We start from the raw sequence: 18385 nt of genomic DNA on the forward strand, positions 1-18385 counted from the left end.
CCTGTAAAGGTACTGTCCTCCTCTCTCTGTTAGCCTGTGTGTGGCTGGCTGTGTCTGTACAGAGTATGTGTGTGTGCCTATTTTGGGATTCACTCTCAGTCTCTACTACTCAGATTTTATGTGCATATCATCTACTGTTGCATTAAGACTGATTTATAGGCTGGCCCTCACAGTTCTTTAACTCAGTGAAAATTGAGAGGACTTGACTTCCTTGGCTTTCTAAGAGCAGACTTTCTGCCTGTTATCAGTGATTGAAAATTGAATCTTTGCCTAGATGCCTTGGGTGTGAAGGAAGAATCCTGTGTCTCCTATTCCCAGAAGGTTTTCCAGTAGTTTCAGCATGCAATTTCCAAGAGTTCAAACCTCATATACCTTGGGTGTCCAAGGTGTCCAATCTACCTTTCTGGGGAGCTGATTGTTGAAACAGAGGAATAGTAAGGGTTCCAAAACAGAAACAAAGTCATTCTACCTCAAATAGTAAGAGAGTAGCAAAATAGTAAAAATCCTATACTAAGGGGTCAAACTGGTATTGAAATTAAATATTGCTACCCTAGATTTCACTCAGGATGGGAGAGGACAGGAGATAACAGCATCCCAGAGAGATACATACAAGTGTCTGATAAAATATGAAATACAACTTTTTTATATACTGAGTACTTTGTAGATACATACACATTTTCAACAAAAACTTTCATAACTTATGCAAATAAAAACTTTCAGTATTCATAAACATTTCCTTGATCAGAACTCTGAAAGCAGTGTTTATGATTCTGAGGTCGAACAGTCTTCATTTTCAGTGTATGCTGTAAGCCTTTTACCAGCTGTCTGACCAAACAGCCATCCAAAGGAAGAGTTGTTTTTACAGATGACTTAAAAGCAGCTCAGTCCAAAAGAATGAAATAAATATTTTCATTTAAAATATAAGGTCTTGTTAGAATAAGAGGGGGTTTTTTTGGAAGAAGTTAAATTAAGGTCTTTATTTCGTTCTTGTGGAAACAAAAAGTAAGTTCCAATTTGTTGACCTGAAACATTTTTTCAATGCTGATATTCATCTGACATTTGCCTGGGCTGCTGTTTTGCCTCTTAATAGCTGTAGTTCTGGGTCTCTTTTCTCTCTTTCTCTCCTGCTGGTATTCATAGCCATGAGAAGACACTTATCTACAGACTGGGAAGGACTTAAATTCCACTATATGCTGATGTATATTATTACTGAGCTATAATCATGTACCACGAGAGAGGGAAACCACAGAACACATTTAAGATGCCACCATGAGGAAACTGGGAGTATAAGGACCAAGAATTACAACCAACACAAAGATCTATTCATAAGCTTCATATCTTAATGTTGACAGCAAATAAATCACTGTAGACAGACAAGCCTAAGCATAACATTGTAAAGTTCAATGTCAGCATTGCTAATTAAGAGTATTCAGAACTCTTCATCTTAGAAGAATGTTCAACACACAGAATTTTTGTTTTAATTTAAAGCAAAAGCTAACATCCAAATTTCAGAACTTCCACCTGGGAAGAAAACACATATTTCTATCAGCTTTATTACCACAACATAATACACAGAAAAACATGGCTCTACTGCATTTTGCATATACTGATTTGTTCGCAGTTTAAGTAGGCAGATTTCCTTTTTTTTATTTTGCTTTTACTGAGTGAATTCAGACCTGAGAAAATGCAACACCTGTTGTTTTTCTATCTGATGTTGTGTAATGCTCTCAGAACATCTTTACACTTCTATAAATTCTGCTATAATTATTCTACCATCTGGCCTATATTTTGGATTTCTCCCCGTCCCCATTAAATGTTTGTAACAAAGCAGTTGCTTTTATTGTTTTCTGCACTGGCAGCAAACATCTTGACAAGGCAGCCTTTAACTAATAACCTAAGTATAGACTCACTGCATCCTTAGTAGGTGCAATCTTTCAGTACAACTTTGATGTTTCAGTGTCTCCTATTTTCCTCTTGAAAAATACCTAAATCAAACCTGTCTCAAATGGTGAAGGTAGAAGTCAGTATCTTACAGTGAATGAAACAGGTGGAGGTATAAGTAAATATGAAAAAAACATGATGAATGGAATTGATCATATAAAACTAAACCAATCCAAAATATGACCTTTATTGAAAGATAAATCTGAAGATAAATCTGAAGATAATTTTCAGAGTTACGAGAAAATCTTTATTGAAGCCTTTATTGAATTTCTGAATACTAAATATATAATTAACTAATGATAAACTACATTTATAAAATCAATAATGAAAAGTCACAAAAAAGGAAAGTTAATTAAAAATTATCAAGACTAATCAAAATCATGGTGTAATATGCAAAAACGTTAATTGGAATAACATTTAAGGAAAAAGATGATTCAACTGAAATGCATAATTAGAAATAATCAACATTTTCTAGTAAAATAGATACAAAAATAAAAACATAGAAATCGCATTTCAGATGTGATCTGACTAGAAGCTTGAGAAGCAAAACAGACTGATAATGTATTATTAAGAACTGCTTCAAATACAACTGTATTATATACGTGACATTAAAAAAATATAAAAAATATAGTAATCAGTATCTGGTCATCTGTCACTACTTTCTATTGTCACTAACAAAAAAATGAACACAATTTACTGCTTATGGATACAGTTAAATATCTACTGTAAAGCTCTGCCTTAATAATCTGTCCCTCTCCTACAGTAAATAAGTGTTTAAAATTGTAAATGTTTTCTTCATAATAACTTTACATAAAAATGAGTAATTCAAATGTACAATATTGTCTGCAGTTTGAACAATGAAAAAAGAAGATTACTATCATGGTAATATAATGCAGCACATTTGTCAATAGTTGACTGGAATAATATATGGAAATAAAAACTTTTTAAATATGCTTGGTTGAAAATCATCTGTTACTGTTAACACTAATTTCATCCTGTTACACTCTGCTACATTACCTCCACTTTGTATGGCAGGTGTACTCCACACAGAAGCTTGAACTCTAATCTCAGGCTTCCATTTAAAAAAATTCATATAAGTAAGGAAAATCGCATGCAGTTTGGTCACAACCAAATAAAGGTGTAAGTCACAAACTGCAAGGTACTCTTGAAGATTATGAACACTGCTGACTCAGCCACAAGTGATGCTTTTTTAATAATAATGACTATAATAGTCAGTCAGAAGGGACTAAGTTCAACTCTAGTTATATGACCAATATAACATTTGAACATGCATTATCACTTGTTGCTATATATATTTACACTTTATTGTTTAGAATTTGAGCCTTTCTGTGAAGGAAAGGATAAAGAAAAATTAAGCATTAGCCAAAAGAAATGGTTTGCATAACAAGAATCTTATGAATACTTTGGAAACTTCCATTTGATAGTTTCTTTAGAAAAAGTAATGCCTAGAAATCATGTTCCCCTCAAATCTTCCTTCTGAATCTCACAGTCAATGTTAATGTTCACAGAAATCTTCATCATATCCCACTGGACAAGACTGTGTTAATCAAGTTCAAAACCAGCAGCTTTCTATTTCTTGCCTGGAGGTACTAAAAGATCTGTCCCTCCTAAAGGAACCTTCCTCCCTGGAACATTCTCGCAGTTTCCTTATGGATACTAAGTATCCAACATGATGAAATCTGTTTCCTTAAATACTAATTAATTTACATAAATGACTTTTTTATTTGTCTGCCAATTATCTTAAATATACCTCTTCTGTTAATCAAAGTATAGCTAGATTTACCTTAACTAAAAATTTTCTTCTTCACTGTTACACTGCAGATTGACAGAGCTGTTGTCAGACTCTGCACCTTCTGTTATAGCCCCTTGTAAACCTGGAGAATGCAGATGTTTTCTTTATTTGCTTCAAAGACTAGTCTTCTATTAATTTCTACATTACCTCTATTAGAATTGCTTCACTTTATCCCTTTATACGTGTCTCTCTACCAGATTGAATAGTGTGTCTTGACTTAGATGTAAAGATTCATCTGAGTAAATAAATCTGTCTTTTCCCCCACAGTTCATCAGAAAGACTGACTAAAATCTAAGACGTAAACATTAACTGTATTTAAAGTTACTGACTTCAAATTGCTCAGTCTGCTGTCTTCACATTTCTCATCTATCTTTAAATTTTTACATGCCTTTTCATACATCTAAAACTCTTTGGGACTTGAGTTTGGAAAGGCCTACTGTAGTGCAATTCACATAATATACTGTGTCACTGAACACCAGCATACTGAGGTAGAATTACTCTTCAAAATTACCTGTATAGCAAGCGTTCGAGCTACAAGACTTCTAAGATATTGTAAAGGATCTTCTGGACCTTCCCACTTGGTTTGCCATTTGAGGGGACACTGAAATAAAATATATTTACTGAAAGTATCCATTTCAAAACCATCATCATTACATTTTAAGCTAGCAATTTCAATGAAAGTAAATAATCTGGAGATCAAATATACCTACAAAGAAAAAAGGCAATACAAGTATCATAATGATCAAAGCATACAACCACTAATAGGAAGGTTATATTCCTGCTAATTCTTTATGTGGCCCAGAGAGATATAGTGCTGATGGAGAACTTACAAGAACCTCTGCTATTCAGTAAGGAAACTTCAGTAGGTTCCACGAACACTTCAAAAAGGCCTAAGCTGATTCTTTCTTGTAAAACCACAATGCCATCTTTCAACTGCAGCCACAGGTTCCCACTCCTTTGCTGCTGCCTCCTCAGACTTGAACATGCAGTTGTGTGGCTCTGTGGTGAAGTGAATCTGGTACAATTCCTCTGCATGATTATTTTCTCATGATCTTAAAGTGTTTGTAGAACAACACCTGAGAATAAAATTCTGCAAGACCTCCCCATACAAATTTCTCATTGACTTAAAAAAGAAAGGCTTAAAAGATTCTCTGTTAAGGTTTCCTCCTTATAGAATAAGGATAAAAACATTAATTGTACCTACTCCACAGGAATCTGTAAAGCACAATGAAACTGACTCTGCAAGATTCTCCTACTTCAGTGAAAGAGAATTGATGTAAATCATTACCTGGGGAATATAGCACAATACTGAAGATGCTGAGCAGAATAAACAGTTTATACCGTTTAACATTTACAGTTGCATTTTCAAGGAGGTTCACAATCCAATAGCATATGTGCTGAACAGATTTTCAAAATCTAATCACAGAAGTTTGTAAGAAAAATTATCTTTCAAAGTAAATACTCCATACGTAACTTCTATACATAAAAAACAAAAAGTATCTGGATCTGTGGACACTAATTAATGATGAATTGAATAAACTAGAATACATACAAGACAATTAATAAAGCAAAGTTAACTGCATGCTTTTTTGCATAATTATGATTTTTTTAAAACTTTTTGTATTTGAAACTATTATCCTTGCATTTTTGCAGACTCTTTTGCTAGATATGCATTTACAGGCAGCTCAGCAATCTATCATTTAGAAGGCATTCACCTAATGTTATCATCGACGCATTCCAGGAACCTCCCGGATTGCTTCAGGGCATAAGCAATCTGGGAGGTTCCTGGAATGCGTCAATGATAACTTCCTTCTCCAAGTGGTAGAGGAGCCAACGAGGAGAGGTGCTATGCTGGATCTTGTTCTCACCAACAAGGAGGGGCTGGTGGGGACCATGAAGCTCAAGGGCAGCCTGGGCTGCAGTGACCACGAAATGGTGGCGTTCAAGATTCTCAGGGCACCGAGGAGGGCGCACAGCAAGCTCATTACCCTGGCCTTGAGGAGAGCAGACTTTGGTCTCTTCAGGGAGCTGCTTGGTAGAGTGCCATGGGACAAAGCCCTGGAGGGAAGAGGGGCCCAAGAAAGCTGGGTAATATTCAAGGATCACCTCCTCCAAGCTCAGGAGCCATGCATCCCAACAAAGAGGAAGTCAGGCAAAAACGCCAGGAGGCCTGCATGGATGAACAAGGAGCTCCTGGACAAACTCAAACACAAAAAGGAAGCCTACAGAGGGCGGAAGCAAGGACAGGTAGCCTGGGAGGAATACAGAGAAATTGTCCAAGCAGCCAGGGATCAGGTTAGGAAAGCTAAAGCCCTGATAGAAGTCAATCTGGCCAGGGATGTCAAGGGCAACAAGAAAAGATTCTATAGGTACGTTGGGGATAAAAGGAAGACGAGGGAAAATGTTGGCCCTCTCCGGAACGAAATGGGAGACCTGGTTACCCGGGATACGGAGAAGGCAGAGGTACTCAATGACTTTTTTGCCTCGGTCTTCACCAGCAAGTGCTCGAGCCTCACTGCCCAAGACACAGAAGGCAAAGGCAGGGACTGGGAGAATGAAGAGCCACCCACTGTGGGACAACATCAGGTTCGAGACCATCTAAGGCACCTGAAGGTGCACAAGTCCAGGAGACCCAATGAGATCCATCCATGGGTCCTGAAGGAACTGGTGGATGAAGTTGCTAAGCCACTATCAATCGTATTTGAGAAGTCGTGGCAGTCCGGTGAAGTTCCCACTGACTGGAAAAGGGGAAACATAACCCCCATTTTTAAAAAGGGAAAAAAAGGAAGACCCGGGGAACTACAGGCCAGTCAGTCTCACGTCTGTGCCTGGGAAGATCATGGAACAGATCCTCCTGGAAGCTATGCTAAGGCACATGGAGGACAGGGAGGTGATTCAAGGCAGCCAGCATGGCTTCACCAAGGGCAAGTCCTGCCTGACTAACCTAGTGGCCTTCTATGATGGAGTGACTACATCAGTGGACATGGGAAGGCTACAGATGTTGTCTATCTGGACCTCTGTAAGGCCTTTGACATGGTCCCCCACAATATCTTTCTGTCTAAACTGGAGAGGTATGGATTTGATGGGTGGACTGTCCGGTGGGTGAGGAATTGGTTAGATGGTTGCATGCAGAGGGTAGTGGTCAACGGCTCAACGTCCAGATGGAGGTTGGTGAGGAGTGGTGTCCCGCAGGGGTCCATACTGGGACTGGTACTGTTTAATATCTTCATCAATGACACAGACAGCAGGATCGAGTTCACCCTCAGCAAGTCTGCAGATGACACCAAGCTGAGTGGTGTGGTTGACACGCCAGAAGGACGGGATGCCATCCAGAGGGACCTGGACAAGCTGGAGAAGTGGGCCCATGTGAACCTCATGAGGTTCAACAAGGCCAAGGGCAAGGTCCTGCACCTGGGTTGGGGCAACTCCCAGTATCAATACAGGCTGGGGGATGAAGGGATTGAGAGCAGCCCTGCCGAGAAGGACTTGGGGGTACTGGTGGATGAAAAGCTGGACATGAGCCAACAATGTGCGCTCGCAGCCCAGAAGGCCAATCATATCCTGGGCTGCATCAAAAGCAGCGTGGCCAGCAGGTCGAGGGAGGGGATTCTGCCCCTCTACTCTGCTCTGGTGAGACCCCACCTGGAGTACTGCGTCCAGCTCTGGAGCCCTCAGCAGAAGAAAGACACGGACCTGTTGGAGTGGGTCCAGAGGAGGGCCATGAAAATGATCAGGGGGATGGAACACCTCTGCTATGAAGAAAGGCTGAGAGAGTTGGGGTTGTTCAGCCTAGGGAAGTGAAGGCTTCGGGGAGACCTTCTTGCAGCCTATCAGTACTTAAAGGGGGCTTATAAAAAAGATGGCGGCAAACATTTTAGCAGGGCCTGTTGCGACAGGACAAGGGGGAATGGCTTTAAACTAAAGGGGGGTAGATTTAGACTAGATAGAAGGAAGACATTTTTGACGCTGAGGGTGGTGAAACACTGGCACAGGTTTCCCAGAGAGGTGGTGGATGCCCCATCCCTGGCAACATTCCAGGTCAGGTTGGAGGGGGCTCTGAGTGACCTGACCTAGTTGAAGATGTCCCTGCCCAGGGCAGGGGGGTTGGACTAGATGACCTTTAGAGGTCCCTTCCAACCCAAACTATTCTATGATTCTATGATTCTATGTTGCTAATATATCACTCTAAATTAATCTAAGTTTAAAGTAATAGCTTAGCTAATTGTTAGTATGGAAGCATATTTCAGATGTACACTAACATCAATTTTGCATAAATAAGGCACATTGCTGAAACCATTAGAAGTCATACATTCATTGAGTTTTACATTTCTGTTGGTAATCTAGCAGCTTCTTCAGGTGCTATAATCTTAAAAGAACTACAATCTTGGTGCTTTCAAAATATAAGTTTTTTAAAATAATCCTTTGTTGCATAATGCATGACCACACTAAAATAAAAAAGAACAGTGTACAGAAAATACATGAAACAAATCACTTTAAGATGATAAATATGGTGAGGTTTAGCTGCCATGCCAAGAGTGTAGCATTAGCTTCTCTGGAGGGCTGCTGAAAAGATTGCTTTATGGTCACAATCCAATAAAGTGATCTGTGTCAAGGTAAGTGGGTAAGTAAGCAGAAGAAATGCCAAAACCACTTTGTTCAATGTATCAGGAAGCACTGAACTGATGTTTGTGAGAGATAAAAATGCATAGAATCTTTAAGTACATTTTTGTGACAGCGATCAGCTTCATAGCTCCTGCAGCTTCCAATTTGAGTGCAGCTTAAGCACACAAGCAAGCCATACTCTTTTGCTCAGTAACAAGAAATACAACTATAAATACTAAAAAATGGCCATTACATGTATCATTTGCATTCACTATGACTTGTACTTAGCACCAATTTCTACCACACAGACAAAACGTGTTTAAAAACACAATGAGATTGCTAGCATGAAAATGTTAATTTATTCTAATTGTACTGCAATTTTGCTAACAAATGCTGTCTTGTGAATCTGAAAAGACAAAGAATTTAATTATTGTTTTAATTAGAAATTTGATAGATCAATAAATGCATAACAATCTTTTTAACAGTACTTGATCCTCACATGAAGATAGATAAGATGTTGATAGGAATTATTGTTCATTGTAGGGCCAATCTCAATATCTATGCATTAGCATCAACACAATTTATCAGTTGCTGCAGGTGAAACAAAACCACGGAGTTTCACGTCAATGTTTGACTATCTTTGGAATCCAATTATCTAGCTATTAATGACAGACCATGTAAATTTGCAGTCACTAATTGTACTAGTTTATAAACATGCCCAGTTTGATGCCAGAAAACATGGAAAAGTACATGTACAGATTTTACTTGCTCTTCTTGTGTATCAAGAATATAGGGTGAGATGATAGGTCGATATGATAGGTACAGCTTGTCTGTTGTGACATGGCAATAATCCATAATGAATAAATGTAGAGAGCGAATTGTGATTACAACTGCAGTAAAACTTAAATTTTAAGAAACTGTAAAAATTAAGAAAAGGGACAGATTTACATGTTCTACTGGCTAATGTATTTGACTTATCTAGTATAATTTGGTATTTGAAATGGAAATACTGTTCCACAACGTCTAATCTTATCGGATTTGTCCTCAAGAGAAAGCTTGATGAAAGTATAATATAGTCAGAAGCTTCTGCAAGTACTTGAAGCAACATTTTTCTGGGTTTTCATTCCAGAAAAAACATGAGGGTTTTTTAGAGTCATTACCAATAAAAGAACTCCATTTTAGAGACTCTATCAACAGAAGAACTTAGAGCAAATAGTGACATGAAAATATGTATCAGAATTTTGTTCAGTTTCCTTGGTTTTTTTCATTGCTTATAATGTAAATTCATGACAAAATGACTTACCTTCTGATTTAGCAGAGCGCTTGCTAGCCTTTGTACTTCAGAACTCAGTAATGAGGTACCTCTGATAACTTTACTTAAAGAAGCAAGTGACTGATGGACACTTTGCACAAGGCGAATGGCATTGAATTGTTCCAGAGTAATGAATGATAAGATTGGAGATCCTTGTTGCTCCACAGGAGGAGACACCTTCTGATGAATCAGGTTAGAATTCTAAAAAAGAACACGTGATGTCCAGTTAATAAACTCAGGGAAACTATTATGTTATACAACACATTCTTTGTTTAATTCATAATACTTCATATGACCTTGTTAGCTTTGAAGTAATTCAGATATCCTCCCTTTTCTGACACTGGATTAAAACTATAATGATTCTTTCAGTATTGTCCGTGAGATGTTCAACAAAGGTAACACTCTTCTGAGACAACTCTGTCTACCCAATTGCTTCAAAAGTACTGGAATTTCTGAAAAATCTTCACTTAGCTGAATCACTGTTTTTAGTATTTGTGTTAATGTGTCAATATAAAAAGCAGTAGTGTACTCAGCATAACAAGATTGTATTGGATACTATAAACCATGCTGTCAGATATAGCTCTTGCTTTGATAAGACTAGTTCAACCTGGAAGCAAATTAAATACAAATAAATAATAAATACAAAATAAATATAATATTATGTGTAACTCAGACTCTGAGAGGTACTGCTGCTTTCATATTGACATTTTTATAACTTACTTCCATTCCATTACAGCCACTGAAAATCCAAATTTATTTAATAATTTCAAGAGATGGTATCATTTTGCAAATCTTAATTCATATGCAGCTTATTACATAAATATATTTTAGCATGTGTTCTGAATCTGTCAACCTGACATGTGACAAGATGCTGTACTGAATTCCAGTTATGGAATTTAAACCTTTATTGGAAAATTCTACAAGTCACAAATGCAGAAAGAAAACCCTAGCCTTTGGGAAAAAAATGTTTTCCTATTTCAATTTCTAGTAATTTATTAAAGGTAAAATCAGATTTTTCTTTCTCTGAAGTATCTCTTAAAATAACAAATAGTTTTCACTTTTTTTCAGATTAAATAAACTTCTGAATTGTCACATGGCATCTTGCTTTCCAGAACACACAGGATGTCTGCCTCCGTAATCATTCCCAGGCACTGTAAGTTTGTCAGAACTTTCACGTGTTTTTCATTTCAAGCTTATACTGCACTCAACTACCAAGCAAAAATATGAGAGAAGGTAAGTGAAAGAGTAATACAGATATTTTGGTTTATTACTGACAGAAAAATGAAGGATAAGGTCTTCCCTCCCTACATTATTAAAAAGGTATACAACAAAATTACTGTTCAAAGTGTAAGAAACATACAGTATTTAGAACTGTTATGTTTTGTATTTTGTCTTTGCATGCATCCTGAAATCACAGTACCAGTTTCACTTCAATTTTTCTGAGACCATAGTTCGTTGAGTATATAAAAATGTAACGTAAAACTAGCACAAGCTAGTTAATAATTTCTTATTGGAGTATTTGATTGCACAAAAAAGGAAGAACAAAGACATTGCAACTTGCAGGCTTTGCTCAGTCTTTCACATATACTGTCTTAATTCACGAAAAACTTTCTGAAAGAGAAGGCCTCTAAGTTCCTCAATACTGCCCTTTACATAAGTCTCCTATGAATTGCATATTCGTTTCATCACTCTTTTTAATGCTTTCTCTTGAGAATTTGTTAAAACAACCCATCTGCCATTTTTATAGGAAAATTAAACATGAATACCGATATCAGCTTATACATTTAATGTTCTATTACATTCCCTTAAAATCCATTATGTATATAACTCACATCAGCTTTAAAAATATCCTCATGACCTGCTTGGGAATTAAGATGAAGAACTGCTGAAGTACTGAGTGCTTTTCCTAATCATAAGAAACTGAAGATAGGTTCTTAATCTTTAACATTAAATACTATATTATGCCACCAATACTAAATTAGGTGTATTTTGAGACTTTGATCATTTTCCCACTTCCACTTCTGTACTTGTTACTATCTCAGTACAATATAAGACTTCATGTAGTCTCACCTAAGCTGCTCTAGAGCTTTTCTTCATTACCATCCTAAACTCAAGCTTTTTCAAACTCCAATACATTCTGAAAATTGTCCCCTCAGAAATGTAACAAATATAATGAAAATAAACTCATATACCTCCACTAGTTCTGCATGTGATTCAAAATTCAATTTTGGTGGTGGTGGTGGGTTTTAGAAACTTCCATTGACCTTTTGATGTACTTATTCTGCCTCCTCCCTTGAGTCTCTCTGCCTGTTCTTTTAGATATTAGCCTTTCACTGTTTATTACACAAATTTTTCATTGTTGAAAATACAAGAAAGAATGACCTTATATTTCTGCTTCACTGATTTTCCTTGGTGAAAAAAAACATTGTTCTTTTGTTAAAGCTGAGGTTCCTAATGTTTTAGATAAAAGAGCAACAACCCATTAATTTTCAAAACTACTTTTGCAATTTTCTTGCAGCATTATGCAACTTTATGAAAATTATTAGTTAGCCTTCAATTTACAAACAAAACAAAAGATAAGGCAGAACACAACATGACAGCTTATGATCATATATTCAGCAAAAATCATTTTGAAGCAGTTGCTTCCAAATTTTTATTATGGGTGGGCCTTCTAACTTTCATGGAGGTACTAAAGGGTTTCCCTGAAACAAGGCAGAAAATTCATCCACCTTACAACAAAAATTTAGCACTGATTCCTTGTCTCTCTCTATTCATGACAGATAGCCATTTGGACATGATGAAACACTTATGCAGCCCCATTGCGTCCTGATATTTTTGTGCTTCTCTAAAAACTATCATATGATGGGCAACGCCTGAGTTCCGTTGGACAATGATTTCCAAATGATCCAGTTATGTGACAATGAAGTGCTTATATAGGTCCTGATCTACACCCTGTCATGGCAGAAGGCTATGTGGGAAGAGAACGGACACCAGGACACAGGCTGGTTGAATTACTCTGATGGCCCAGCCCTGGCCAACAGGCTGTAGTGGGCCATGCTTCCACATTAAGGAAGTTTTTCTTTAAATTGTGTAACATTTGTTTGACAAGTTATTCAGTGATTTATTTCTTTCAGTAAACAGTCTTTTGTGCAAACTTATACTAAGCATCTGAGTATCTGGGTTTTTCATCATGAGAGTTTAATTAATGTGATTAGTGTTAAGTTGTTATTAAATCATGCTGAAAGGCACTGCAGAAGCAGTTTTAGGACAGTATTCATTACAAGGGTGTTTTCTAATGGCAAGAATTAAAACGTGTGTTTTCAAATGAAGCTGATATAGATGAAAATGCCAAGACATTCTGTATTAGTCCAGAACAGCTAAAGAGAAAGAGGAAGTTTGCTTGTGTAACTTTCAACAAAGGAATGCACTGATTTGAACCAGATTTTAAGTATCTATTTCATTTGAAGTAAAATTCAATGAAAAATTCCAGAGTCTGCATTCTGGCTGGACTAATAAACCATGGATGAAGGAGAGGCTGTTTCCATAATTCTATTGTTATGGATAGAAAAAGAATAATAAAATCCCCAGCTACACAATTTCAGAATGTCTGAATAATTGGTAATAATATTTAAAAGCGCTTTGCAAAATGTATGCCACTGAGAGGAAAAATGAGACATGCAAATTTCCAGAAATATTTCTGAAAAAGTAACAACGTAGAAGTCCTCAGTACTGTAGTAATATATAAGAATTATTTCCCATTTCAAAATGTCTAAAATTAAAAAGCTAAAATTTCCATTGTATATCTGCCATTTTTGCTGTTTGGCACAAAGACTATGATAGCTCTGAAAACTGAGCACAAAGGACTACTATTCACAGAATCACAAAACAGTTGAGGTTGGAAGGAACCTCTGGAGATTAGAATCATAGAATCATAGAATCATTAAGGTTGGAAAAGACCTCTAAGATCATCGAGTCCAACCGTCAACCCAACACCACCATGCCCACTAAACCATGTCCCTAAGCGCCTCATCTACACGTCTTTTAAATACCTCCAGGGATGGGGACTCCACCACTTCCCTGGGCAGCCTGGTCCAAGGTTTAACCACTCTTTCAGTAAAGAAATTTTTCCTTACATCCAATCTAAACCTCCCCTGGCACAACTTGAGGCCATTTCCTCCCGTCCTATCGCTAGTTCCTTGGGAGAAGAGACCAACACCCACCTCGCTACAACCTCCTTTCAGGTAGTTGTAGAGCGCGATGAGGTCTCCTCTGAGCCTCCTTTTCTCCAGGCTAAACAGTCCCAGTTCCCTCAGCCGCTCCTCATAAGACTTGTTCTCCAGACCCTTCACCAGCTTCGTTGCCCTTCTCTGGACACGCTCCAGCACCTCAACGTCCTTCTTGTAGTGAGGGGCCCAAAACTGAACACAGTAGTCGAGGTGCGGCCTCACCAGTGCCGAGTACAGGGGCACAATCACTTCCCTACTCCTGCTGGCCACACTATTTCTGATACAGGCCAGGATGCCATTGGCCTTCTTGGCCGCCTGGGCACACTGCTGGCTCATGTTCAGCCGACTGTCAACCAGCACCCCCAGGTCCTTTTCCAACAGATTGTCTAAGCCAACCCTCTGCTCAAAGCTACAGCAGGTTGCCCAAAATTGTATCCAGTCAGGTTTTAAATATCTCCAAGGATGGAGACTCCACAGCCTCTCTTGGCAACCTGTTCCAGTGTTTGACCATCCTCACAGTAAAAAAGTTTTGTCTTATGTTTAAATGACATTTCCTGTATTTCAGTTTGTGCCCATGGCCTGTTGTCCTGTCATGGAACACCACTGAGAAGAGCTTGACTCTGTCTCCTTTACTCCTTCCCATCAGCTGACACACACTGACAAGATACCCCTAAGCCTTCTCTTCCCCAGGCTGAACAGTCCCTGTTCTCTCATCCTCTCCTTGTATGACAGATGCTTTTGTCCCCTAATCACCTTAATGACCCTTGGAAATCCTTGGAAATCGTTTTCAACCACCTTCCCAGGTGAGGCTAACTGACCTATTGTTCTCTGGATCCTCCTTTTTGCCCTTCTTAAAGAAAGGAGTGACATTTTCTTTCTTCTAGTCCTCAAGAATCTCCCCCAATCACACTGATCTTTCAAAGATAACTGAGAGTGGTCTCACAATGGCAGCAGCCAGCTCTCTCAACACTCATGGGTGCATCCCATGAGGGCCTGTGGATTTGTTTATATTCAGTTTGTTCAAACATCCCCTAACCTGATCCTCTTCCACCAAGGGTGAGTCTTCCATCCTCTGTACTTTCCCACTGCTTTTGGGGACCTGGGATTTGTGAAGGCCAGACTTACTAGTAAACAGAGGCAAAGGCGGCATTTAGTACTTCAGCCTTCTTGTCCTTTGTGGCCAAGTCCTCATTGCCATTCAGTAGTCGGCCTACACTTTTCCTACTCTTCATTTTGTTGCTGATGTACCTGTAAAAACCTTTCCTGTTGCTGTTGTGATGGGTTAACAGCTTAGCTGCTGCTAAGTTACAGGCTGGAAAGTTGACTCCATCCCAGCCATACCCGGTTGTACTGGGTTGACCTTGGCTGGCTGCCAGGTGCCCACCAAGCCACTCCCTCACTCTCCTCTTCAGCAGGACAGGGGGAGAAAGTAAGATGAAAAATCTTGTTGGTCAAGATAAAGGCAGTTTAATGAGGGGGGGCGGGGTGAAGGCCACATGCGGAAGCAAAGCAAAACCAAAAGAGATTTATTTTCTACTTCCTATCAGCAGGCGATGCCCAGCTATTTCCTGGGAAGCAGGGCTTCAGTATGCGTAACAGTTACTTTGGAAGACAAGCACCTTAATAATGAATGCCCCCCCCCCTCCTCCTCTCTCTTACCTTTTATTGCTGAGCATGACATCACACAGTATGGAATAGCCCTTCAGTCAGTTTGGGTCAGCTGTCCCAGCTATGTCCCCTCCCAACCCTTTGCCCACCCCCAGCCTATCAGCTTTAGGAGTGGGGGGAGGTTGGGAAGACAGCCTTGATGCTGTGCAAGCACTGCTCAGTAATAGCCAAAACATTAGTGTCTTATCAACACGGTTCTAGCCACAAGTGCAAAGCACAGCACTGTATCGGCTGCTATGAGGAAAGTTAACTCCATCCCAGCCAGACCTAGTACACCAGTACAGCCCTTCACATCCCTCATCAGCTTCAACTCTAGATATGCTCCGGCTTCCCTAACCCCATCCCTGCATGCTCAGTGTCTCTATATTCCATATTCCTCCCATGTCAGCTGTCCCTGCTTCCTTCTCTTCTACACTTCTTTTTTTTATGTTTGAGTTTTGCCAAGAGCTCCTTGCTCGTCCATGCAGGATTCCTGCTGCCATTACTTGACTTCCTGCATTTTGAGGTTGACCACTGAGCTTAGAGGAGGTATTCCCTGAAAAGCAACCAGCTTTCCAGGGCTGCTCTCCAGGACAGTGTCCCATGGCATTCTTCCAAGCAGATCCCTGAATTGGCCAAAGTCTACTTTCCTGAAGTCTAGGGTTGTCATCCTGCTTTTTGCTGGTTTCCCTCCACTCATGATCCTGAGGTCCACCATCTCAGGGTCACTGCAACCAAGGTTGCCCCCAACCTTCAAATCCTCAACCAGTTCTTCCTTGTTGGCAAGTATGAGGTCCCAGAGGTCCCACAGGCTGCTTCCCCTTATTGGTTCCTCCATCACCTGAATTGGAAATTTGTCATCAACGCACTACAGACACCTCCTGGATTGCTTGTGCCCTGCTGCACTGTCCTTCCAGAAGATACCAGGGTGGGTAAAGTCCCCCACAAGGACCAGGCTCTGAGAATGTGAGGCTTCTTCCAGGTGTGTGAAAAAGGTCTCATCTACTTCTTTCTGATCAGGTGGCCCGTAGCAGACACCCACCATAATGTTGCCTTCTAATCCTAATTCACAAACTCTCAACTGGCACGTTGTCCATCCCTAGGCAGAGCTCCATGCATTCCTGCTGGTCTCTCACATAAAGGGCAACTCCCCATTCTTACCTTGCTGGCTTTTCATTCTGAGAGAACCTATAGCCATCCATGGCAGCACTACAGATGTGTGAGCTATCCCACCATGTCCCTGTAATCCCTATGAGATCATAATTCTGCAACTGCATGCAAACCTCTAATTCCTCTTCTTTGTTTCCCATGCTGCACCCATTAGTGTACAGGCACATCAGAGAGGCACTCCGTCATGGTGATTTCCCAGAGAAGTGTGAGAGCTTTCTGTCTGCTAGGCACTTCCTTGTTTATATGGACACACTTTAGATGGTCCCCCTTCAGCTCTGTTTTGTTGATTTTGTTGATGATGTTTACAGACATACTTTGCCTACCAACCTGGTCAACTACTTCCTCACAGAATTTTTGGTCAACCTCTCCCTACCCTATATTTCTATTTTAAAACTCTCCTCACCAAGTTGGCCAGCCTCTTGGCCCCACTTAGTCAGGTGGACCCTTTCTCTTTCGAGCAGGCAACCATCAATCCTCAAAAGTGTCCCATGGTCATAAAAACCAAAACCCTGTTGCTGACACCAGCTCTGCAATCAGTTGTAGGACCCGTCCACTCCTCCTCATGTCCTTCACCTTCACTGTAAGTATCAAGAAGAAAAACCATCTAGGCCCCCATGCCCTTACCACCCCTAGACCCATGTAGTCATGCTTTGTATGCTCCAGGTTATCCCTGGCAGTATGATTGGGGCCTATGTGGAAAAGCATCAAGGGGTAATAGTCTGAGGGCCAGACAAGCCTTGGCAGTCTTTCCACAATGTCCCAGACCTGAGCCCCTGGCAAGCAGCAAACTTCCCGAGATGACAGGTCAGGTCAGAAAATGGGAGCATCCTCCCCACAGCAGGGAGTTATCAACTACTATTCCTTACTGCTTCCTCCTGGTGCTTCTGTGTGGATCAGGTTTAGTTGGCTTGAGAGCTTCACTGGACAGAGCTCCCAGCCCCTTGTCAGCTATGAGGGCACTAAATCTGTTCTAGAAGTATAAATATTGAGGTGGAGCAGACGCCTTCCTCCTGGTGCCAGAAGTCACAAGTTTCCAGCCTTTGCCATCCTGTAAGCCTTTACTTCCCATTCCAACAGGCACAGACTCTGCCCACACCTCCTTCAGGAAAGCTGGGGGCTTGGCTCTTCAAGCTACAGTGTCTCAGAAAAGATCCGTCTGATCTATTTCTGATGCTGCAAAGTCTGCTGACCTCCTCTTGCAACTCCTTAATTTGGTGATGCAGATCCTCAACAAGCACACATCTCCTGCAGGTTAGAACACCATCTCCTGCTGCCCCAGCCTGAGGAAGAGGCACCAGGCACTCCCTGCAGCTTGAGATATGCAGAGCTGCATCCTCCTTCTGGACTGCTGCCTGAGTCAAAGTTCTCATCTTAGAGGGTCCATTGCTCCAACAGCAGCTGGGGACCGTGCCCTGTGGCACATCACTACCATTGCTGAGAAGGTGTATCCTCTACTGAGCAAAGTTGCTGGCCTTCTGTAAGTTCTTCTGCACAAACTGCTGTGCCAACTGCTGCGTGCATTTGCTGTCTCTGTTAGCTGCACTCAATACTATTGATTGAAATATTACAATTTGCACTCATGAAAAAATATGAATATTATTTTACACACTTCAATGTGGTATAATTCTTCAGTGGGCACATCACAAAAGTTAAATAGTCCATGTATAGATTTGT

General features: G+C 40.1%; 1 protein-coding gene across 4 annotated transcripts in view; it reads right to left on the bottom strand.

The window, feature by feature from the left end:
• Window positions 1–18385, bottom strand: part of DYNC2H1 (dynein cytoplasmic 2 heavy chain 1) — a 190083-nt gene that overhangs the window by 25713 nt on the left and 145985 nt on the right. For all 4 annotated transcript variants that reach the window (XM_076328219.1, XM_076328218.1, XM_076328216.1 and 1 more), the window contains 2 exons: window positions 9660–9869; window positions 4266–4355 (listed from right to left, as the gene is read on the bottom strand). In XM_076328219.1, coding sequence (XP_076184334.1) covers window positions 4266–4355; window positions 9660–9869 — 300 coding nt within the window. The remainder of the gene's footprint in view (window positions 1–4265; window positions 4356–9659; window positions 9870–18385) is intronic.

Source organism: Aptenodytes patagonicus, chromosome 1 (genome assembly GCF_965638725.1).
Source record: "Aptenodytes patagonicus chromosome 1, bAptPat1.pri.cur, whole genome shotgun sequence".
Classification (NCBI taxonomy): Eukaryota; Metazoa; Chordata; class Aves; order Sphenisciformes; family Spheniscidae; genus Aptenodytes; species Aptenodytes patagonicus.